Raw genomic sequence first — 24,593 nt, 5'->3', positions numbered from 1 at the left:
GCTTTTTACTTACTGGATAATTGACTGGCGCTATGATTTTGTGATGCCAAATATCCTGAACCAGTCTGAATCAATATTAATATCAGTGTGAAAAAAGTGCATCACTAACTGTGCTGAAAGACTGCCCCATAAATTCCCAACCATGAAGGTAGAGTGCGATCGGCTTCTCCAGCCAAAGATGACAGGTCACACGTACAGCAAGAAAGAGAATCTGAAAACTGTTAGTTTTATTGAAAATAACTGTATACAAACTGTAAAGTTGTACTTAGACTGACGGTTCATGGTTGTTTTGCTCATTAAAAAAAAATACAGTTAACAGTTATGTCTTTGGTTTAAGAGTAACACTTATTGTAATTCCTGAGTCTGAAACCTTATTGATACGTTTCTAGTGGTAGAAAAAACAGTAGTTCTCTGTAAAATGCAACAGAAAAAATGAAAGAGCTTGCCAGCACACCATGAACAAATCACATATTCATATGCTAATAAAAACCAACATCTTTTATAGGTACAATTCCTCCATAAATTTAGAAAAGTGAATACAACTTCCCCAAGTAAGTAACTAGAGTCAATGGGTAAAACTAGGCAGACAACCCAGAGGATGAAAGAAGAATAGCCCTAATTTCTTCAGGACACATTCACATCATGTACAAAAAACACATTTGGACTGAGGACCCAAAGCAATGTTTTCCCAAAAATTAGGGAACAGCAGATTCAGCAATCAGGACGATCACTTTGAGACGACTAGGTACAATTGATTCTTTGAGTATGGATCCACAATGCCAGAATGCCGCATACATTGCATAGCTAGGCAACTTCTTGGTTAAGAATAAGGCCTTTTACTCATTTATTTAATGCAGTTCTATAAAGAGCTAATTTACTATTTGTATTTTTGCTTATGGGAAATGAAAAGTTAGGCTTTCCTTTTAAAACATTCTCTATTCACCGCTGACATACATAGTGAAAATCTGCTTTTTCTCAGATGAAGACACAACAGCTGCCCACAGTGGTTATAGCAGACATATCACAGTAGGGGCTAAAGCCAAATTCTCAGAGAAGAAGTGGTGCTTTCCGTACAGCTCTATGGGAAAGGCAAAAGCTAAAAAAAACTAAAGTAAAAACTAAAACTTAGAGAATCTAAAATAAAATACAGAAAATCAAAAGCTTAAGTAATGATCAGAACTTGAGCATTGTAGTATTCTAAACTGAATCTCACAGAGCATTTATAGTCTTTCACATTTTTAAGTGTATTTTCTATAATGTTATGGGCACAGTTCAGGATTATTCGAGAACGTAAGTGCCTGGTAAAATGTTCAAAGTGTTACTAAGCACAGTCACAATGTGGCTAAGTAGTATCCAGAGATGGGCTGTGGAAATTCACACATTTCACTATCCAGTACTTAAATTTCCTCAGACCACTTCCTCCACTGCGCCACGCCTTCCTGTGACGTTAATAACAAAAATCCAGCCAATATCCACCACTGGCATTCAAACCCCAAAAATTTTAATTTTATCACTACTGTTAGCATTTCACTTGATAGACTGAGCACCTGTGAGGAAACAGTATAATAACGGAAGTAGAAAAAACTATTTGGGTTGAAAGTTTGGGGCCTATGTATTCAGAGTTGGAGTGAATGGAATGTGTTGATGAGAGGTCACAGCCCCTTCAGGGCCCCATAAAACAGGGAACTGAATAAGAGCAAGTACGCTGAGGCCCTTCGGTGCTGAGATGTATGCAGTAACAAAGTGAAAAGATGAGGATTGTTCATGAGTTTTGTAAATTCGTACCAGAACTCCTTAAACATGATTCTGGCAGGTTAAAATCTCTTTGATCCCAGTGTTGTTTAATTTAAATTATTAAAATATGCCTTCCTAATATATACATCTGATATTTTCATTTAGAGCTCTAGTTTAAATACGATATATTGGCTGACAAAAAGGAGAATCTTTTTCACACACATCTCAGAGTGATGGCGATGACTGCAAGAAGAACCCTCAATACATGGACAATCCACACGTGGAGTGACATTTGTCAATACTGCAATGACATCACCTTGCACCCAAGTTTGTTACAGTCCCAATGCAAGGAAACCTGTAGCATGTAGAATGTCAAGCACATTTACCCCAAGTACTGAATTTGTCCTACTTCATTGCAATGATCCATAGATTCCATTCATTCTTGTAAAAAAAAAAAAAAAACTTTTCGCAGGGAAAAAAGAAAGCACCACTTTGCCATGGAATCTTACTGTATTTCCATATAGGAGTGCATTCATCTCCATCAGCTGGTTTGTGCAATGGAATATCATGGAACCAAAAGGTAGGTGCACAAATACCATCAAATGTCGTGTAAATGATTGTTTCTTGCTGTGTTAGCTCCAGACAGAAGTACTGTTTTCTGCTTGAAACAGTGCTTGTTTAGCTACACAGACCTGCAGTTTCAATCAAAGTTTTTGAATACTTTTACTTCAAGGCTTCCTTTTGTGACAAGTATTTATGGGGAATAAGTGCTTCCTAAGGCAACAGTAAGTATTCTTCGAAATGACGTCTGCAAATGGCATATCGGGGCACAGGATTATAAAATACTGGTGACAGGAAAAGGTAAAAATATGCAGATGTGTTTTGCAGGCTATTCAATAAGTCCATCATAGACATCTATGTGTGTCGATGACACTAGAAAACACTTCAAGAGATGGCAGCTCGGAGACATTATCAGCTTAAGGCACGTTTCATTACAGTTAGTTCAGTATTGTCTCGGACAGGATTTATAATCCATAAGGTCAACTCTTTTAATAAAATCATCAAAAAAAAGGAGCATTTCACAAGCTTCGTTACCATATATATCTGTCCTCATCAGGACGTACCGAGACAGGAAGGTTTTGGGTTGTCAGCCAACATGGCATCCTTGGGGCAGGAAGGGACGGTGGAGAGGTGACAGGTGCTATAATGGTTTTGGGGTCACTTGTCAAGCATATTCTGGTCAACAAATGCGCTAGTGACCAAAGGTGGTACAGAGAAAAGCTGAATAAAGCAATGATAAACAGGTAATTCTTAAAGCAGGGGCCATTATTGCTACTGGATATTTTACAAAAAGAACTTCTTTTGTCATAATGAAGTTATTTTAACTTCAAAACTAACAGATAACTGAACCTTACAGCAGTAATCTCTTAAAATGTAGGACTTTTAGCCAATCAAGTGTAGATATCTTTCCAGTGAACAACGCAAAGCCCCATAGGTGTCTCAAATTCAATATTTCTTTAACCTCCTGTATGTGAACTATATCATTTCACAGATCAAACGGTAGGAGATGAAACCTTTAGTAGGAGATATTGAAGGCAAGTCCTTATTTCTTCATTTTTTTGAGAAGGCAAGTATTTCAAAGTATCATAACTGTCCCTCTATCCCGTTAACTGTGCCCCTATAATGACATCCAATGTAATGGAATGCTAAGAAAATTTCTTAATCATGTTCAAAATGTCATTGTACATGCGCTCAGGGGCATCAAGACCCCAAATAAAGTCCAGGTGTTCCCATTCTGGGATTTCCTTGTGGAACACCAAGTTAGTAACTTGAGTAAGTAACATGGCTACATCTTTCTGATCTGCCAGCCAATCATGCCCACCGGTCCAGATTGCAGTTGGCACCATCATGTCCTTGACTTTGTAGACAGGAGGGGTGGTCTGAAATAAAAGAACAGTTGAATTGTTAGAGAACTATGCAATCTTACCACACTGTTTTATTTTATAGCCTTATAAAAAATGAAGTATGGCCGAAGATTTAGATCTCTGTCCAAAAATACTGCTGTGTTTTTCGGAATTCACCAATATTCCCAAAAATATGTCTGAAAGCAGCGCCAGGCACAGGCTTCCAGGCCTGTTTAAGGGAGTGGCATACACCTTCCCCCAAAGGATCCTATTCCCTCAGTGCAGTTTTACATATCTGAGAATTCTGCACAGAGTGAGAAGAGCCTCCTGTACCAGTACACATTTATTTATTTTTCTCTGTAGGGAAAATATTTCCCCACGAAGAGGTCCTATCTGTACAACCCCTGAAGGTTCAAGGTTGATCTGTGCTGATTTCCATTCTGGAAATTGAGTTATTTACTCCAGACCCTGGCTCAGGAAATCTTAAAAAATTTCCATGGAAAAATGTGGTCAGAGAGGAGTTTGAGAATGCCCATAAACATAAATGTTTGTCAATGTTCCCAAATTTCCGAGGTAAACCATGCTTTAGAATTTCTATTTCCCACCCCTTGAGTGGGATTTTTCTGCTACAGATTGGCGGCATTCATGGAAGAAAATCCAGAATACTATATAGATTTAATCCCTGTGTGATTTCCTGGCAGGCACAAAAAGATACATTTGTTTGTAAACTTCTGTTTACCACCAAAAAGTAACTTAAAACTTTAGTTAAGAATTATTTTTGTGAATAATAACACCCGACTATGTAACACCTACTCATTTTCAATTACATTAAGATACTTTGCGACACAGCCACAGACTTACATTTGCAAACATGTTTAAGTATACTACATAGTAATAACAGGCAATAAGTAGGCGTGGTGAAGAACCAGTTCGTGTTTTAGCTGTTTTACACAGTAGGAAGAAGATATTGGTTTGAAAAGACCACTCCCGTGTTATGGAGGCAATCAACTCAACCTGTGAAGTACAGTAGGGCCTGAATGAATCGCAGTTCCTGGTGAAACAGATGCATTTTGGATGGTGAAGGCATACATACCAACATCTGTGACAAAACAGGTAACATTTTTCAAATTTCAAAATGAAAAACTAGCATAATATTGCTGTCACTAGAAATTATGTCATGTGACCGTTGCTCAGCGATGTCATCACTGAAAATTAAATCACATCACTCAGGAAGAACTAGCTCGGCAAAACTCCTGGTGCATACAACAGGACATAGGCCCTCATTTTGACCCTGACGGCCTGCCACATTATGAGTGTGGCGGGTTGGTGTCTGCCAACTCGCCACACCCCCGCTTGTACTGCCAGGGCGGTTGGACAGCTGGGCCGGAGCTTAGCATCTCTGACCCGGCAGTCCACTGAAGACCGCCGGCGGTATAAAGAGTCGGCTTTCTGCCAGGGTTTCAGCAGCGGTAGCACCTTCATGAAAACCCTGACAGAAAAGGTTACCGGTGACATGAAATTTCCAGGCAGAAAGAATCTGCTTTACGATCAGTAACAAAGGAAAAACAGGGGCAGGCGTCAGGTACAAGATAAAATAAATGAAAGGAAGAAGTGTCGATGGTTGAATAGATGTAAAAAAAAAAACAGTAAATCAAAGCAGTGATGGTGAAGGGGCGGGAACTTGTGAGCATTTTCAAGGTCAATCAAGACAACTTTGAAAACTGGCTAATCAAACCACGAGTGGCCACCAATACAGAACACCAAAAGGGATCGAATTAAGGAGGTGTGAAGGTAAAGTTAAAAGAAACAATTAATGATAGCATTGGATAAGAGCCCTCAGAAGCACCAAAGGGTGGTCAGTGGGGCTAAGGAGAATTTGATGCATGAAAGTATTAACAGGCGGCACATTCTTACTGTTGAAAAGTTAATAAAATCAGAAGCAACAACACCAACAAAGGTTTTTTAATATTTAGGATAACGCAGGAAAGGAGTATGATGGTGGGTGTAAGTGACAAACAGGACTGTGTAGGGATAAAGAGGGGTTTGATTACCCCCCCCTCTCTCTTCCTTAGCACGGGTCAGGCACAAGGGGAGGGTTTTACAGAACTATACCACAATCACTCAAAGCAACTGGTAGCTGTAAGGCACAATATTCGAATTAGACAAAAAAAACAGAAAATCTGAGTAAGCATCATGGAAGTTCTTTCATGGGGCATTTTAAGTAAATGTGCATGTTAAAAATAATTGTGTCCTGCCGCACTGGAGTTTTCACGGCTATATGTGCTTGCTACCCAAAGCACCATAACAAGAAAAATCCTAAAGACCGCGGGCGACCCACCTTTCTGCAGTTTTAATTAGAAAGGCTCCAGGAGCATCAGAGCTGGTAATTATTCTAACTCAAACCTGAATGAAAAAGAAGTGTCTATGACACTTGGGGCCATATGTACGAACACTTTTTCCCATAGACACAGAATGGGTAAAAACCTTTGCTACATCTGGCCCATAGTTCTTTTCATCAATGCGATGTAGAATACTGTCACCCAGATTTTGTCATGTGTGGAAATCGACACATCTTTGAACTGTGTGAAAAATATAACCTCATACATCGTTTCATTTTCTTAGTAATCCTAATCAGTTTACCTGATTATAATGAGCCATGTTTTTATCCTTGCTCCCGTAGTCCAAAGCCTGCAGCACACCCGTCCGCACGGCCTACAATAACACAAAGTACAAAATATGCATCATTTTAAATATGCACAACATCGAATTTTACTTTTGCAGAAAAACAATAAACACAAACAATTGTATATTGAAGAGAGTTCTTTGTGGAAACCTGCGAGACCTGTTAAAAATTCGACAGCTTTAATCAATTGCAAATAAGTCAGACATCCGCATCCAAACTTCCCCATACTACTCAGCAGCCCGCATCAAGACTAATCTATTGCAGGCTCTGGTATGGCAGGGACTACTATGATTAAATGAGACATGAGCTTATATAGGCTTGTGAAAGCCCAGACCTATGAACAACAGGAGTGAAACATTTATTCTCACAAAAAGACTGTGTAAGAAAGTAAATAAAACAAAGGCTAAAGATATGACAGTTTTGCTGCAAGTGTCTTTTCTAATCAACTGCACTAGTACGACATGTATATTGGAGCCTCAAATCTGATGATGTTGATAGCCTTATGCATTACTGACTCCGAGTTAATACAACTATTATAAATGTTGTTGGATTTCTATTAGCCGAAAAGTTTTAATTTTTCAGCATGTACCTCCAGTCTGCTCCAAAATGTACCTTAGCCCAACTCTGGAGGAATCAACCATATTAAATAGTCAAGGGAACTTTCTATGATCATCCATTACTTGGACCCTCTGTTCAAAATGTACTTGCCCTTGTTAGAGGCAAGAAAGAGAATACATTTATTCATGCCCATTGAGAAGATAATGTTACCCACAGAGTCTTTCCACATAAAAGCAGAATTGCAATAACTCCTCCATGCAAGCATCAGGAAGAACCTTGCTCAAAAAAATGGCAAAGAGCAGACGCAACTGTCCATCATCACATCATCCTCACCTTTGAATGATGCACCAGATGTACATCTGAGTTTTAAATTCTTTCTGGCCAAAAAGGATTAGTCCACATAATCCTAGGGTATAAAGGTGGTGCAAAGACTTTGGTTGTCCACAATGAACTCTTCATGAGGATAAGCCGTGATTCTAAGGAAGCAGTATTTTAAGTAGTTTGTGTGCAAAAATCATTGGGATGTTCAAAAGCATGAAATTGGTGCAAGTCTTGCGCTACTTGACACTACGTGCACTACCCACAGTTTAACCCTAGTGAAGGACTCTTTTCCAATCTGGAAGTTGTTGTGGTATAGTCACTGGCAGAGCCATCAATCTTGGTAGAGTGAAGCTTCGACCAGAAGGATTGGCACTGCACAATGTGGAAGTCACTGGAGGGTGATGGAATGCCCCATTGCTTAGGGAAAATCCTAACCCATTCCCAGCATCCCAAACGCCCAAATGAAACTGGGCTTGCTTTCTGTGCAGAAGTTGTTTCCCAAGACACATCTACCGCCTCCAAACCAAGTAATTCAGAAGTGCAGGCACCCCAAATCAGTACCGTCTACTTTCTGAAAGATTCCTACAGTCTCCCGTCTCTAGTGAAGCAACCACTCCTGGTGGGTACCCCGTCTTCCATCAACATACCCCCACCTCTAGCAAACTAATTCATCTTGTAGGATATCTAATAAAAGCTGAACCCAAGCAGGAGAAGGTAAAAGGGAAGGGGGGCCAATAAGGACTGATAGAAGAGATCACACAGATCCAAGAACAGAACATAAGTCTCTATACCTAACTACTTAGTTTTTCTCAGAGGCTGGGGAGGGGACTTGTGAAAAAAAAGCCCACAATTAAGATTCAGAACAGCAGTAGGACAAACGCTTCTTTCCTAGAAGTCAACAAGGAAAATATACATTTTCTTTCCATAATCTTAGTTTTCAGTACCTTTCTATCAATACAGTGGACACAATGTAGTTCGCGCGATCCTCTTCAGTGTGATTTTGCCCATCAGCTTTGAAAATCTGTGACCAAGGTATGAACAACTATAAACTGTACCAATATAATTTTTATTGAAAAAAACTATAGGGTATGAGCTGTCATGGGTTCTCTTTCATTGGAGGCTACACACACACGTACGGTGCATTTTAGTTTTCAAATTTTGTTAAAAGCGGTCAAAATCCACAGTGGCCTCTGGGGATGGCAAAGCTACAGAAAGAATATTACAGGAACCCATATAGAAGTGAAAGCAGACAGCTGCAGAATTCAGTCTCATTCAGGTCAATCCACATTCAGGGGATCACACTGTCAAGTTAAAAACAGATGTATTGGTTGATTCTAGAGGTGGGTCCATGTATCGTAAACTGTACCTAACAACAAGCTGAAGAGGCAAGCCCAAACTGAGTGCCACCTTCTTAGATCAGGAGTTAAAGCTATTCCCTATGCTTAAATATGCCACATTTTCTGCCATTGGTACTGCAGGCTTACTTGTCCTTATTGGCAGAAACCATGAGAGACCCAGCAAAGATTGCATTCTAGATTTTTCTCAGATATTTGAACTCTACATTAAATGCTTGGCATAAAAGACCTTATTACATATTTCAGGGACGATATGACCATTTGTCCCTAACAGAACACTGAAATAGGAGGGAGGCTGAACACAATGGAAGAAATGACCAGACTTCATACATGAGACTCAAAGTTTACCAAAAGTGGTAAAATAGTATTTGGTCTGTAAAAAGTGAGGCAAGAAAGATCTCCAAAGGGAATTTTATGATGAACAGTGCTTTTAAATATATATTTAAAATATAAAAAAGAATTACCTGGCCCCAATGAACCATATTTTGTACTGATGTTCCAGCTGGGCAATGTGATGAATACACATTTACTCGACTCTAGAAAGAAAACAAATGATAAGCAAAACATTATTTTTTCTCGCCCTGTATAGATTTGTGCATTCAAAAGGTTTTTGGGCAAAAAAGTAGCGACTGTTTAAAAAAGCATTTGATTTGACACGTAAGTGCTTATTTTCAAAAACTGTGAATACATGAAAGTAACGTTTGAATTAGGGACTACTACCACCAGTTATACCAGTTACAATAAATGCAGCGATAATGCTGAATATTGAAGGAACTGTTTAAGGAAAGATCAGCTGCATGTACTTTTTGGGCTGGATTTGCAGGCATATGTATGTGGCAAACATACAGGTGGTCATTACGAGTCTTGACCGCCAGGCTCTCGGTGGCAGTCGGACCAGCGCCAATGCGGCAGTCCGAGTGCCACATTATGACCACAGAGGTCGTGCCGCGGTCGGACCGCCAGGATCAGAGATCACGGTGGTCTGCCGGCTGTGGTGGTCCAAATCCACCAGGGGAGCGCTGCCCTGGGGATGACGACCTCGTTCTACGCCAGCGATTTAATGGCGGTAGCACCGCCATGAAAAGGCTGGCGGAGAACGGGTGCAGGGGGGGCCCCTGCATGGGCAGTGCAGGGCCCCCCTGGCCAGCACCATTGCAATGTTCTCTGTCTGCTTTGTTCGATTATGAGCTGGAGACAATGCTGTAGGTTGTTTCCTGCCAGGCCGGCGGGCGTATACTCAGGTTTTCGCTCGCCGGCCTAGCGGGAAACTCTTAATGGGGCTGGCGGGTGGTAGCTATTATAGCGGCAACCTCCCCATCGGAATTTCGGCAGACGGCCTAAACCGTCTGACAAACTCGTAATTAGGCCCATAGTGTCTTCACAGAAATGAGTGGCATACACCAATAAATTTCACTCTATTATGTCTGCCTAAAAAAAAAACAGGTATACAACCACTTTCAGCTGACAGTAATATACATTATATCCACCATATACTAAGAAGCACCGACACCCCGATATTAATTCAAAGTAAAGTACCTTGGGGAAAACTTTAACCCTATGCTGCAACTTCAACAAGAATTGATCTGTTACACCTCCATCTCCTACAGTGTTTAGATGCACCACACACAGCTTGTCAGTTAGATGCAACCACTTCTACTTTGCAGTTGTTCACAGATTAAAATGAGGTGTCACTGCTGGTGCATGGATCGTGGGCTGTAGAACCCCTGAGTCAGCACTACCCTTGCAGGTTGGCTCTCGTCTGTCAAACTGAGTCAGACTGCATTACCTCCTTGTATAGACTACTCCTACTCATGAAATATGTCACTTAACATCCGTTTCCGTTCTGCAATTAAATATTTTTTTAAAGGTCATGATAAATATGTGGTAGAAGAGTTTTAGGGGACAGATAAGCACACAGGCAATGCTTATTTTCCAATCTTGTACAATATGAAAGACATTGGAGTGTGTAGTTTTAAAATTAGGTTAAAAAGAAATAAAATGGATATCTTATCTTAAAGCAATTGACTTCTGTGGCAATAGATCAGAATTTTATTTTTTAACAAAAATATGCGATGCAATTTATACATTTATGGTCTGAACAAAGTGGGAGTCTCTGAAATCCAGTAGTGTATTGTTGTTGCATTACGTCTACATTTGGAGCATATTTCTGTCTTTTATAGGAATCAAAACGATCACAAATACTCCAGGAATTCTACAACAGCTGCAGATTTCTAGGAGTACATGAACATACATCATTTGTTCATGCAGATTTTTTAGTAGCTAGAGAATTCTGCATACGGAAATTATACTTTTTTTCCTTTCTATGGAATTTTTGTTCTAAGAAACCTCTTTCGATATACTGTTAGGAAAATCGCGTGTGTTCCCTCCCCTTTCTCTATCTGAAAAAGTCCAAGGATGGAAACAATCTTCAAAACGTTTTGAGAACACACACAAACCTGCCGGTTTCTGTATCCTCACTGTGGGGAAACCTCTCCAAACTTCGCAGGAAGATTTTCACAAACAGAGGTTAATAGCCTTGGAGGAAACAGAGAAATCCCACCAACTGGGATACAGGCTCCCTAATTAAATGCTCATCACAACAATATACTCTCAAGCGTATGTTCAACAGGATTAACAATTGGAAACGAGAATAAAAACAATGGAAGGGGAACCGTTTTAGGTTTAGTACAAATCTACAACTAATACGTACAAAGTGATTGATGTAAAATGCACACTGTTCGCAGCACTTGGCATTCCAACAGGCAGCATCGTTTGATTGATGCCAACATTAAGACTCTGAAAGGGACCCTTGCAAACCTATTCTTAATATGAAGACTCATGTCTGAACTGACACAGAAGTCCCCTCCACACTAATCTTTTCGTTTTTCAGGAGAACTTTACCAACGAGCTGGAGCAGAGTTCGCATCAGGGCTACGAGCCTAAGCTAGCTAGTGCCACCCTCAGCTCAGAAGTTGCAACTACCTCTTTGGTGCATTTCTGAAGGAATGCATGAAGAAAGCAAACCAGCATGCTCCAAAGCTAAAAACAGCCTCAGTTGGAAAGCTGTCTTCACAAATCGGTTTCAGGCAAATTACCCTGCACCTAAAAATCATTTTCACATCTTTAAATTGTAAGAGTTTTAGTCACTGATTGACGGGTGTAGACTAGTGGTTCCCAACCTTTTGACTTCTGTGGACTCACACTTTATCATTACTCGAGCCCGGGGACACCCACTGAATCAATTTTGAAATCCAGGGACCCTCCACTAAGTCATTATTGAAAGCTGGGGACCTAATCTGTTAATATTATTTAATTTTCTAAGCAGTCACAGACCCCAAGAAGAGGCTTTGCGGACCCCCAGGGGTCCCCGTACCACAGGCTGGGAACCACTGGTGTAGACTGTTTCTGAATGCGGCCAGCCTGCACTGTGCATCTCCCTGCTGAGAAAGCATCAAATGATTCATTGGTAAGGGCATAGGCAGAGGCATGCATGACAGTTGTGAATATTTTCCATGTTGTGCCGGCCTAGTGTTTTTGTCAGAGGAGCTACGCAGTAACATGGCTGCAGAGGAAATGAAGGTACCTAGAGACCCTAAACTATATGCTGGTTAGTAGAACACAGGCTATAGCATAGGTCAAAACGTAACCCAAAAGCAAGGAAAATCAGTTGAAATGTCCCAAAGTTGCCTGGAAGAAAAATTATACAGTCCAAAACAAAAACATCAACCCATTTTTCTAGTTATAATCAGCTATGAATAATGTTTTGTTTAAAACGGTTTTGTATAGTCTAAACCCATACGCACATTCCATTGTCTACTGGCAGGTCTTTAAACTATCACTGCACAATGGGCCTGAAGTACAAAGAATACAAAGAATCTATTCACAAAAAGTAGCTGCAAATTAGGCAGTGACTTTTTGCAACAAGGTAGTGATTTTGTGAACCGACCTATATGCTAAAAAGGCGGTTCGCAAAATCACTATTTGTAGTGGTTCACAATCAGACATCTCTCCAACAGGATTGGATGCCATCATAGGGATGGTGGCCTGCTAGGGCGGGAAAACCACCATGTTTGTGATCGCTTTTTAAATAAAAATATATATTTTAAATATATCCCATTTTTCTTTAAAAAAAAAAAAAAGAATAACCTAACTTGTGTGAGAGTTGCCAGTGCAACCCCCTCCCCCCCCCCGGTACCACAGCCCACTACTAAACAAAAAATGTTTTTACATTCACAAAGGGCCCCAAAGAGACTCCTTGCCATTTGGAACTGGGTTGCCATCTCCTTTAAGGAGGTAGTAACCTATCAGTGGTCTGTGACTGAAACTGCGGTCACAAACTATTAACAGGTAGCATTGTAAACTGGAATTTGGAAGGGATGCCCTAAACAAGCCTCTTCCAAATTACAATTAGTATTGCATTTCTAAACTCATTTTGTAATTTAGAAACCTGTTACCACTTGCCCCATGGCAACTGTTGACCCCGGTTAAAAGTGGCTTTTAAGTTAATGACAACAAGATATAGCTTCTTATTCTGCAATCTACTTTGCTCAGCAGGAAAGTGGGTCACTCATATGTTTGTTGTGGTGCCCACTCCTTTCCTAAAGCTTGTTTGATTAGGGGGCATGATGTTATTGTTGTTGGACCAAGCTGTTAAGTCTGTGAGAACCAAGGAGGCAAAGTGTTTTGCTCTACATCAAGAGGGGCTATTAGGCTGTGGTTAGCTGGATTGGCCTAGTCTCCTCCCTTGTGTATTGGATTGATTGTAGAGCCATGCCAGCTCTCAGGAACAACACAGCTCAGCCTTATTTCCTGATACAAACATCTTATCACTCTTGACCAAAACTTTGGTTCCTCTTTAAAGATGGCTAGTGATAAACCTTTTGGGCCTGGGGCCCCATCATGGCGGGCCTTTCTAAGGATCTTATAAATTGCAGCGGAGGTAGGATTGCCTTCTTCGTCGGATGGGCCTTGAATACTTTTTGCCAGAGGTATTGACAGCTTCTTTGCTGGAATGCTGGAATCACTGATTTGGGAATTCATCGAGAAAACTTCAGCAAAACATTATTCTATTAATAATTTTGTAACATTTGAATTATTAATAGAATTTTCTCTAACATGCAACTGATTGTTTCCAGAACTGCCTGTCATTCTTCTGCTTTGCAGTATATATTATTTCGTCCCAGAAGAGATCCTTTTGCTTCATTTTTTGTCTTCTGAACTTTCTTCTTATAATCCTTCTTAGAGTTCCTTAACAGTTCTCAAAGAGAAAGATTATCTGGGCAAGCTTGCAAACACCTTGCCAGTCTCATTTGTTGCTTCTTAAGCAGTCTACATGATTTTGAGAGACAAACGGAGCCAATAACACCAGAATGAGTGGCAGGCCAGTGTGTAGTTGGCTCGGTGCAATTTCTTTCCACAGTGCACCCAGGCTTCTACTAAGTGAGCGTTGGTATTTAAACTTTCTGTCATTATCGATTTGGCAGTTGATGCTATTTCCACTATGGTTTCTGATGACTACCGCAATTGTTGATTCAATCATTCCCACTTGTACAGGACCTTAATTAGGACGTGGTGGGAAAGAACCCAAAGATAATATTTGGCATGAATGATCACTGGATGTACTATATTTTATCGCAAATTTCTGAAATAAAGGCATCAAAGCCAAAGTGACTATTGTGTAGTCAATACCAGATCGAGATTTGGTACCATAACGTGTAGTTTGGTGGGGAGTCATGCGAATAGCTCCTGTTTAAGACATGCTTTCATAAAAATTCCAGCAATGTGACTAAATGCTCACCTTGCAATCACGATGTTTACCATTCATTTTCCCCTGAGGTAGAACATTCTAGCACAAATTATCAATATTAAGTATATCATCATCTACAACCTGGATTGAAATTGTGCTGAAATCACCAGTCAATATTTTATCCCAGTTAGGAAAGAGTTGCCGATAGTCAGTAATGGTTGGCAATAACATTTCGATTGCAACCTTCTTTGCGGAAGCAGTGGGGCAAATGTAGAGATTGACCAGCAGCAATAGTGGTCAGTCTCTCAAAGCCAAGTTACTACATTTTATAATCTGGAAATCCGTGTCCAATTACAATAGCGCTTCTGTGACTACTTTTAGATGTAATGAAAACTACACTGCTAACCCCTAGCTGAGTCTCCCAAAAGGTGCTTGTTCTTAACCACCTTGGTGCAATAAGACGAGAAAACCACTAGCGGAATATCATGTTGAGACCAGGTTTCCTGAAGGGCAATTACATCCATATGTTCCCAGCTTTTAGGAGGGATAACATTTTGCAGCAAAGATTTTTTTTACCAGTGATGTTCCAAAACAAAGGTCGCATGGATTCCTGCTCTGGACACGTATCATTTGAAATCTCTATTCATGTAACCTGTTATCAAATTGAAAAATGTGTTTAGTGCATTTAAGGAAGTTCAGCTGTCACAAACCCAGTGATTTAGGGAAATTAACGCTTTGCTAAATGACTTTGAACGTCTGGCACAATATACTGTAAAAGTGCTGAAGCATTAAGCCACTCCTCATTACAGACCAAAAATCAACCATGAGGAACAGAAATTATTTCAAAGATCGGAATAAGCCATGGTATAAGTAAAAGAAACTGCCACACTTGAATATTTTAATCAGATAGAGATCAACCAATAGCATCGTTTACTTGCACCAGAAGCTAGTGACATTGAGCACAATAAAGGCTGCAATAAACTGTCAAGGATACAATAGTATTTTCCCTAAACGTCTTTCATGAAATGCACGTTAAGCATGCAATTTTAAGTTCAGAAATAGATGTTCCATGCAATGGGTAAAAAAAAAAGAAAAAAAAGAAAAAGATTAAGGTAACCTTGGCAATTTGGAAAAACTATTACACTTTTTACAAGTCAGCTAACTGTTCATTAACAGCTGTGAGGGTGAATCTGAACCATTGCAATCTATTTTTATTCTATTTTGATTTAGAGAATCGAGTTAAGTATTTGTCAAGGTGACTGTGCTTGGAGGGGAAAACGAGTCAGATGAAAATATTCAAGGAGGAAAAAAACAACAGATTTGGAGCATGAAAGGTTAGGGGTTTTTCAGGAAGACTGTAGGTCCTCCTCCTCGTACTTGCACAGTCAATGCTTTCTAAGATGTCGCTTATGGGACTACAGATTTGGTCATGTCTCAAGAAGATCCAGTGATGAAAAGTGAGACATGGTTGTGAGTGATGATGCTGGCGGCAAGGTACAATGTGGCCAAATCCCTTCATACAGTGCAAGTTGATGGTTATCTGATATATGAGAGACTTGGGTTTTATTGCTTTTTTTTTTCATACCCTTCCAATTTCAAATAGGAGACACTGTAAAGTAACCAGACAAATTTTTTAAAAAAGACACTTTGTACATGTACATACCATATTCAGATTCTTTTCATTAAACCCACATAGAATAAAAAAGATATTGCCGCAAAGCTCTTCTATGATTTCATGGTTACAAAGGTGGGTAGCAAACCATTTCACCATATAAGACTGAGGAAGAAATTCTTTCTTGCCAAAGATTTCCTGTAGAGAAACAAAAACAATTATTAGAAATCATTACTTTACTCTCACTTCTACATACATTTAGAATGTTTTCATTGTAGTAGCAGGAAAAACAAACATTTGCAAACGAAGCTATCCAGACCCTTAGTCACAACTGCATTTGATGCCTTCCAGTTCAAATGAATGTGCACAAAAGTGATACTAGTGGACGACTTGAGATACTCTCATTCGAAGGCTCTTTGGCTAATCATTCACACAGATGTAACTTAGTACTGCAGAATTCGCCTTTACTGGTGCATTTTCCCTACGTTAAGTTCATTTGTCAGAGAGGGAAAATGTGATTCGTCCACAAGGAAAAATTTTTCCTGAAGAGAAATTAAGGAAAACAAAAAACAATTATGGCGCCTTGGCATAATAAATTGGCGGGTTTAAGACATGGAAGTCTAGATTCTTTACATTTCTATATATAGCGGTGGGTAAAGGTACAACATAGATTTCTACCAGTTAGCCTCATTCTTTGTGTGTCAACACAATGTTAAAAGAGACCTCACAAGCCATTTATTGACAGCAAGTTAAGCATCACCACACCCCCATTATAATGCCCAAACTATTAAATGTGCAGAACGGAGTATTTTCAAGCAGCCTTCAACTGTACCTCAAGTGGACTTGGTAAATATGTATGTAACATTTTTCAGTGCTTTTTTGTATGTATAGGAGAGTGTTGGGTGCGTAACATATTACATTGATTAGATGGTGAAATTCAATTAAGCTAAACTGGTCAGGCTCAGACAATGGTCAAATTTACTGAACATTATTCAGTTCTCTTGGATACACTTTTTTGAGCCCTTGCACACAGTGCTTTATAATAAAATAACAATATTTATACCATTAAGTATTATAACGAAAGATAACTTACCTCGACAAAGAATTCTGGAATAATCCCTAGTTTGGCCATTGGACTACTGGAAAATTTAATTGTAGCCACTGGTGCCAGGGCAAAAAACATTTTGATCCTCTTTGCCAGCTCTGGCATAGTTGAAAATGCTATGAACCCTGTAAAAAAAATATATATATATTTAAGAGAAGAACAGCTTAATTATCTATAACAATGATGTGTTAGTGTGGGTATCTTCAATAAAGCCACATATTATGTAACTGTTACCTAATCTAAACAAAAACAAAAAAACTTAAAAACATGGTATTGAAGAGAATGTTTTAGCACGCTGAAGACCCATCACACAAACCTCTCGATGTCTATGAGCCTAGAAAAGCTCCAGCCCATCACAGCCATAGAATTGGAAAATGTATCATTACAAGATATTCACTTCCTGCACAACTCTTGGTAGGAATATTAACTTGTTTATCTCACACAAGCTAACATGTTGAGGAATCGATTAGCAAGCACACAAAAAATGGAGTCTGAATAAATGTTGAGGATCGGCAATCAGTATATTTCAAATTCTATGTTTTCAAATCGGTTAATTAATGACATATGTATCATATGCTAGTATTAGAATATTGTGAGGGCGTGGCTTTGGGCGTCAAGATGGCAGTCGCACTTTGAAAGTGCTCTGGACCCCTCCGTCATCCGCCCAAAGTAATCGCTAATCCAGACGTGCTCCCGCACTCATAATAGTCCCTGTGGACGCTCTGGCTGGTGTGGATCGGGAGGCCGCGGTGCCCCTGTGGAGACGTGGGGCTCGTTCGGCCGCAGGGGCCAACATGGCGGCAAGGGCTGGTTTCAGAGTTGGAGGAGCGCACCCTCGTTGGGGGGCGCTCGTAAGACAGAGGTACGGAGCAGGCTGTAAGCGCACGGCTCGGCCCACGGTTGTGCCTCCACAAAGGCTCCTGGTGAAAGCCCCTGACAGAGATCTGAGGGGCGGAGGCGGCTCCCGACTGCCCCCGAGGTTTGCGACGGGACGCTCCCCTCGGCGGCTGCCCCTGGCCTCGAGGGCTCCCTCCGGTCGCCCCGGGCCTATTTGTGGACGCCGCCTAACTACCCTGCGGGTTGGGGATCGCGGGCCCGGGGCGGTGCGCTCCCTGCGGTGGGAGCGACGGGCGGGTGGAGCTTGCCCGCCCAGATTGGCACAGCTGACTGGGGGACTCGACGAGGTTCTGGAGCAGGGGGGCAGCAATTGGCTTTCCCCAAAGACAGCAACAGGGCACGCCTCATCGGTGGAGCACCCCTTGAGGTGAAAACCCTCTCCTGGACGAGGGCCCAAGATTGGGGCACTCCAGCCTTTGGGGCCCGGTGCGCGGAGGCCTCCCCTGCCGGGGCCGCCCCATGTGGTGGATGCGGGACGTCGGACAGTGGCGGTCAGCTCGCAAATGCGGTCCCGTTGAGACCCCCCTCCCGTGACCGAAGGACACAGAAAAACTGAGGTGGGTGACATTAAACTTGACCTAACCTTGTGCTACGGAGAGAGTTGGGACCACAACCTGTGTCCGTTAGATTGACTGAAAGTTCGCTGATCCGGACCCCAGACCTTGGCTAGACTCAGAGATGGAAGGACTGATCTCTCCCCCTAGGTCGGGTGGTTGGCCTTGGAGCGCCTGAGTTTGCCTTCCGGGATCGGGCGTGGGGGCCTATGCATATCCCAAACTAGCTTTTGGAGGGGCGGTAGACCCTGCGGCTTGCCAGTCCTCCATGGTGGTAACGGAACTGATAGTCCTGTCGTCAAGGAGGTGGAGGGCCCCCGCTTGGCGCCCCTCCATTCTGGCCGAATGAAAATCTGCCCTCTTTGGACTGATTGAGCCCTTGGTAAACAGTAGTGACAGGAACTAAAGACTCCGACCCCCTTGGGTGTCCTACACGGTGTCACCGTCCCCTTGTGAGACCATGGGAAAAGACAAAGCAAAAAAACACTCGTCAGCATCCCAACCAAAGATTGACCAATTTACTGCGCCGGCGGACTCTCGGAGTGACGGGGACGACCCGGTCGGGGGTCCCACCTCACCAGAAGGAGTAAACGCCATTCTACAGGCGATTCAAGCCTTGCAGCTCGCTGTGGAGACAAAAATTTTGTGAGGTAAAGGAAGACATGGGCCGCATAAGACAGGATCTCCGAAACGCCGTGGGTCGCATTACCACAGTGGAGGCCCGCGTTTCACAAACTGAGGACGACCTGGCTGACCTCAGGACCAAAGTAACCCAACTACTATCCTGTACTGGAGAGCTGCACTGACGAGCCGAGGACACTGAAAACCGCTCCCGACGCAATAACTTCTGCTTCATTGGATTTCCAGAAGGTGCAGAGGATAACAAGACGCTCGATTTTCTGGAACAATGGATCAAGTTCTGGATGCCGGAGCATGCGCTCTCGCCATTGTTCGCAATCGAGCGGGCTAATAGAGCCCTGGCCCCGCGGCCCCCTCCTGGAGGACCCAGAAGACCCATTATCATACGTTTCCTTAATTTTAAAGACCGGGACAACATCCTGAGGGAAGCCAGACGTTCGACTAAACTCTGCTTGAACAACGAAAGGATCCTAATATTCCCAGACTACACCAGGGAGGTCCAAGCCCAACGCCGGTCATTTGAACAGGTCAAACAAAAGCTCCGGGCGATGCAACTCTCATATATGCTCCTTTTCCCTGCACACCTAAAAGTCATCATGGCAGGCAAAACATTCTTCTTCGACTCGCCGGAGGAGGCGTGGGACTGGCTGACGGAGGAGGGCGTCGGGGGTCGGAGGGGTCCCCCGGGTGTGGGTACCTCCGCCGGGGATGGTCCTGGACCCCGAGCGGCCCCACAGAGAGGCCATAGGCGTACCAGGTCCAGGCGGGAGGGAAGAGAGTGTCCAATGACCCGTCTGGGCACAATCCTGATTTGGAAGCTGGTCCACAGTCGAGGGTGACTGGCGCAGAAACTCCGGGTTCTCGTTCCCCACTGCGGATGTCGGCTAATGACAACCTAAGCCAGTCCCCTGTACTCGGATAGTACCCAACTGATGATCCATGGGGTTCCTGTGGATGGCGCTCGGCTCTGCGGGATGCCGTCTGGCTCACGTTGAAACACTCATACAGATGTCGGCCACCGCTCCACTCGCTGGCTGGTCCGCCACACTTAACTTTCACTGTTTAGTGGTCTAATAATCCGTCTGAATGGAGGGGTCCACCACTTCACTTTACTGACAGCCTACCTGGCTGCGTTACCTCGTTTGGGTAGTTGGGTGACAGATGCTTCCGGGGTTGAAGTATGGGGTGGGGGGAGTTGGGGGGCGTGAAGTTAATAGGGGGATTTAGAGATGTTATTTTATTAAGTTTCCTTTTCCTTACCATTGCTTTTGTTTTCATCACCATTCTTTGTTTGGGACAGCTGAACTTGGACCCTTCAACGGGTTCCCAATATCATGACGCACTGCACAATGGATAAGTGGCCCACACAAACAGACTGCTGGACAAAATCAAGAGGTCCGCAATGTTTAGTACTCTCCGTAGATACGCCCCATCAGTGGTCTTACTGCATGAAACTCACCTCCTTGGTACCCCCTACCCTATGTTGGCACGAGGGGGATATGACAAAGTCTGCCACTCAGGTTTTACACGTGGATCAAGGGGAGTGGCCATTCTTTTTCATCGCTCATTGCCAATGGTTGTTACCTCTATGAGGACCGATCCACACCGGAAATTTGTGACGGTGTCTGGTAGCTTCACGGATCACTGTGTAACTTCGTTTGCGCATATGTCCCCCCCAACCAGATTTGAGAACTTCTTGTCAGGGCTCCGCCAAGCTCTGTCAGACCTCACACAGGGGGCCACCCTAGTGGGTGGAGACTTTAACTCAGTCCTAGACCCCTCATTAGATGTCTCCGGGACGGCATCGGCCTCCCGAACTGCAAGGGCAACCAGCCTACGCGGATGGATGGAAAGCCTTGGTATGTGCGAAGTGTGGAGAACCTGGCACCCAAGAACAAAGCAATACACGCACACCTCGGCAGGCCACCAATCCCACGCTAGAATCAACCTTATAGTTATGCCAGCCCAGGATGTTCCTAATGTCACAGGCACAGAGATCCTGCCCCGGGGGGTTTCCGACCACTCACCAGTGTGAGTCAGACTGGGTGGCTTGGACCCGACCCGACGCCCGCTATGGTGCCTAAATGCCTGGCACCTGCAAGAGGACGAATACACACAAGTAATCAGAGACCATCTTACCCAATATTTTGAACACAACTTGGGTTTGGTGCGATCCCCAGGCACAGTTTGGGTGGCTGGCAAGGCTACCCTCCGGGGTTACGCCAAACACCTTGTTCGTATCCGGGAAAGCGCCCGAGACGAACAGCTGTCAGCTCTAGAGGCCAAAGCACTACGACTTGAGCACCAATGTTCAAGGGACACATCAACCTCCACACTAAGACAACTCACTAGGACCAGAGAAGAGATCAAACACCTAGCCCTCGAATCCGCAAAACACATATGGAGAGCGAAGACAGCCCGTGTATACGGCTGGGGAGACAGGAACAGAAAGCTCCTGCATTGGCTGGCCACACGACCCCTAGCTGACAGGGTCATCCCGGAAATCCTAGACGAGTCGGGATGCTCGTTAGATCCCCATGTGACATCGTACAAACCTTTGATTCCTACTATACACGGTTGTATGTGGAGCGCCCCAGACCTCCAGCCGAGAGAGAATCCCCACTTCTGGAAGACGTTGTGCTTCCCAAGATCTCACAGGCAACAAAAGAGGCTCTGGATGCGGAACTAACCCTAGCAGAGGTAGCAGAGGCGATAACCAGCCTTTCATCAGGTAAAACCCCTGGCCTGGACGGCTTTCCATCGGAACTCTACAATCGATGCAACGAGATACTGAGCCCCCACCTCCTCAACATGTATGAGGAGGCCGAAAGGGAGGGCCACTTTCCCTCTGGGATTGACCAGGCCACTTTTGTAGTAATTCCCAAGACCCAGCCCCCGTTGCGCAGCTGCTCAGCATACCGGCCCATTTCCCTTCTTAACACCGAAAGTGCGGTTAACAATACTTGCTACCAGGTTGAAACCTGCCCTTCCCACGCTGATACACTCTGACCAGAGCGGGTTTATGCCCTCACGCAGCACCAGACACTGCATTAGGCAGTTACACTCAGCTTTGGCACATCGTGGGGTCCTGTCCCGGTCATCACTGGCCCTTCTTCTCCTGGACTTCGAAAAAGCCTTTGACACTGTGGACTGGTCCTATCTGGAACAAGTCCTTCGACACAATGGGATTGGACCAAAGTTCTGAGGCCTCGTTAAACTACTATACTCCAACCCGACGGCCTGTGTCCAAATAAACGGGGTGGTCTCCGACCCATTCCCCATACGTCGTGGTACCCGTCAAGAATGCCCTCTATCCCTGTTGCTGTTGGCGCTCGTGATAGAACCCGTGGCGAAACTACTGCGAGAAGACCCCCTGATGGAGGGTTGGGCGTGGCCAGAAGGTCCTGAAAACAGAGTGGCACTATACGCAGACGATGTTCTCGTCTATGTCTCAAACCCTGCTACAAGTGGTCCACGGATCTTGGAACTCCTGGACCTTTTCTCCCAGGCCTCAGGTCTGGCTCTAAACCCCGGTAAATCCCTCCTGGTCCCCCTTCATCCTTCCAGAGAGTGCATCGACTGGCAGCGTAACATCCCGATCCGTAGAAATAATTTCAAATACCTAGGCATACACGTAGCCTTATTACCCAAGCTGGCATGGGAGCTAAACGTCATGCCACTCACCAAAAAAATTAGAGTAGACCTCCAAAAATGGAGGAGCCTACCCCTTAACCTGCTGGGCAGAATAGCTCTCTACAAAATGATGATACTCCCCAGATTCCTATACCTTCTGCAGAATTTTCCACACCCGGTCCCCCGAAAGTGGTTTGTCGAAATGGATACAGTGGCACGTCGGTTTTTGTGGCACGGCTCCCACCCTAAATTGGCCCTAGTCACATGCCAGAGAGACACCTACGATGGAGGGTTAAGCATGTCCAATATCTACCTCTATTACCTAGCCACACACCTCCTAGTGATCAATGACTGGCCGGGGGGAGGTTGGTCAGATCCTGCTTACAGGCGAGAACTTCAGGCACTCGGTCACTCCGGAGTCTTTGACACCCTATACCGGGGCCGGATCTCCCGTGACACCTCGGATATCACGAGGGTAGTGCTGCTGGGTTGGCGTGCAGCCCAAAAAGTAACAGGCTGGTGGGAGCGCCTCACCCGGTGGACTCCCCTGTGGCAGGGGACTCAATACGAGAGGTCTCAACATTAGAGGGCTTCCGAAAATGGGACAATATAGGGATATCTACCCTAGGAGACGTCTAGGGCGAGTCACACATGCGGTCCTTTGCGGAATTCCAAGTAACTTACTCCCTAAATAAAACCCAATTCCACAAATATTTACAGCTCAGACACGCACTTCAGGTACATGTCAAACCAGGAGATATTGGGCCTGATTCTGTCCGCCAAGGTTCCGCCGCCAAATGACCGCACCGCGGTCACAAGACCGCGGCGGCCATTCTAACATTTCCTCTGGGCCGGCGGGCGCTCTCCAAAAGAGCGCCCGCCGGCCCAGAGGAAATGCCCCTGCAACGAGGACGCCGGCTCAGAATTGAGCCGGCGTAGTTGCAGGGGTGCGACGGGTGCAGTTGCACCCGTCGCGTATTTCAGTGTCTGCATGGCAGACACTGAAATACTTTGCGGGGCCCTCTTACGGGGGCCCCTGCAGTGCCCATGCCATGGGCACTGCAGGGGCCCCCAGGGGCCCGGCGGCACCCCCTACCGCCATCCTGTTCCTGGCGGGAGACCCGCCAGGAACAGGATGGCGGTAGGGGGTGTCAGAATCCCCATGGCTGCGGAGCGCGCTCCGCAGCCATGGAGGATTCCCCCGAGCAGCGGAAAGTCGGCGGGAGACCGCCGACTTTCCACTTCTGACCGCGGCTGAACCGCCGCGGTCAGAATGCTCGTGGGAGCACCGCCAGCCTGTTGGCGCTGCTCCCGTGGTCGGTGGCCCAGGCGGCCACCGGCCGCCAGGGTCAGAATGACCCCCATTGTCCCTGATTACAGTCCTATGGAGGCGAGGACCCTGATGGGGGAGCTGGGCAAAGGAGGAATCTCCCAACTTTACCGCTCCTTACTCTCTAACACTGCCCCCTCCCTTGTGAATCTTCGCCAAAAGTGGGAGGGTTGGGTAGGTCCTATTGAAGAGACAGACTGGATTGATGGGTTGATGGCCCCTAGGAGCCTATCCATGTCATCCTGATTCCGTGTACTCCAGGCATTCTTCCTCCACAGTCTACCTTTCGCCTGAAAGACTCTTTAGGGCTGGCCTACGACAAACTTCCGCTTGTCCCCGATGTTCTGGCCCTGACGCTGACTTTTTCCACATGGTCTGGGCATGCCCCATTATATCGATATAATGGAGGGTGATAGTGGGAGAAATCTCAGGGGTTCTACAATCAGAGGTGGAGGTCGCCCCCCTTCTCCTGGGGGCAATGGGGGGGATGGAATTAAGGAGAACGGACCGTATCTTTGTGGG

The 24,593-nt window shown here is 44.3% G+C and overlaps 1 protein-coding gene across 1 annotated transcript in view; it reads right to left on the bottom strand.

Moving 5' to 3' along the window:
- Positions 1-205: 205 nt before the first annotated feature.
- LOC138300481 (lysosomal acid lipase/cholesteryl ester hydrolase-like) overlaps positions 206-24,593 on the bottom strand; it is a 73,279-nt gene continuing 48,891 nt past the window's right edge. The window contains exons 6-10 of the mRNA XM_069239898.1: positions 17,007-17,143; positions 15,965-16,111; positions 9,020-9,091; positions 6,279-6,350; positions 206-3,674 (exon numbers count right to left, since the gene is read on the bottom strand). Coding sequence (XP_069095999.1) covers positions 3,441-3,674; positions 6,279-6,350; positions 9,020-9,091; positions 15,965-16,111; positions 17,007-17,143 — 662 coding nt within the window. The 3' untranslated portion in view covers positions 206-3,440. The remainder of the gene's footprint in view (positions 3,675-6,278; positions 6,351-9,019; positions 9,092-15,964; positions 16,112-17,006; positions 17,144-24,593) is intronic.

The sequence above is a fragment of the Pleurodeles waltl genome, chromosome 6, assembly GCF_031143425.1.
Source record: "Pleurodeles waltl isolate 20211129_DDA chromosome 6, aPleWal1.hap1.20221129, whole genome shotgun sequence".
In the NCBI taxonomy this organism is placed as follows: Eukaryota; Metazoa; Chordata; class Amphibia; order Caudata; family Salamandridae; genus Pleurodeles; species Pleurodeles waltl.
The sequence above is the reverse complement of the archived record's forward strand: the minus strand, read 5'-3'. Positions and strand labels throughout refer to the sequence as shown.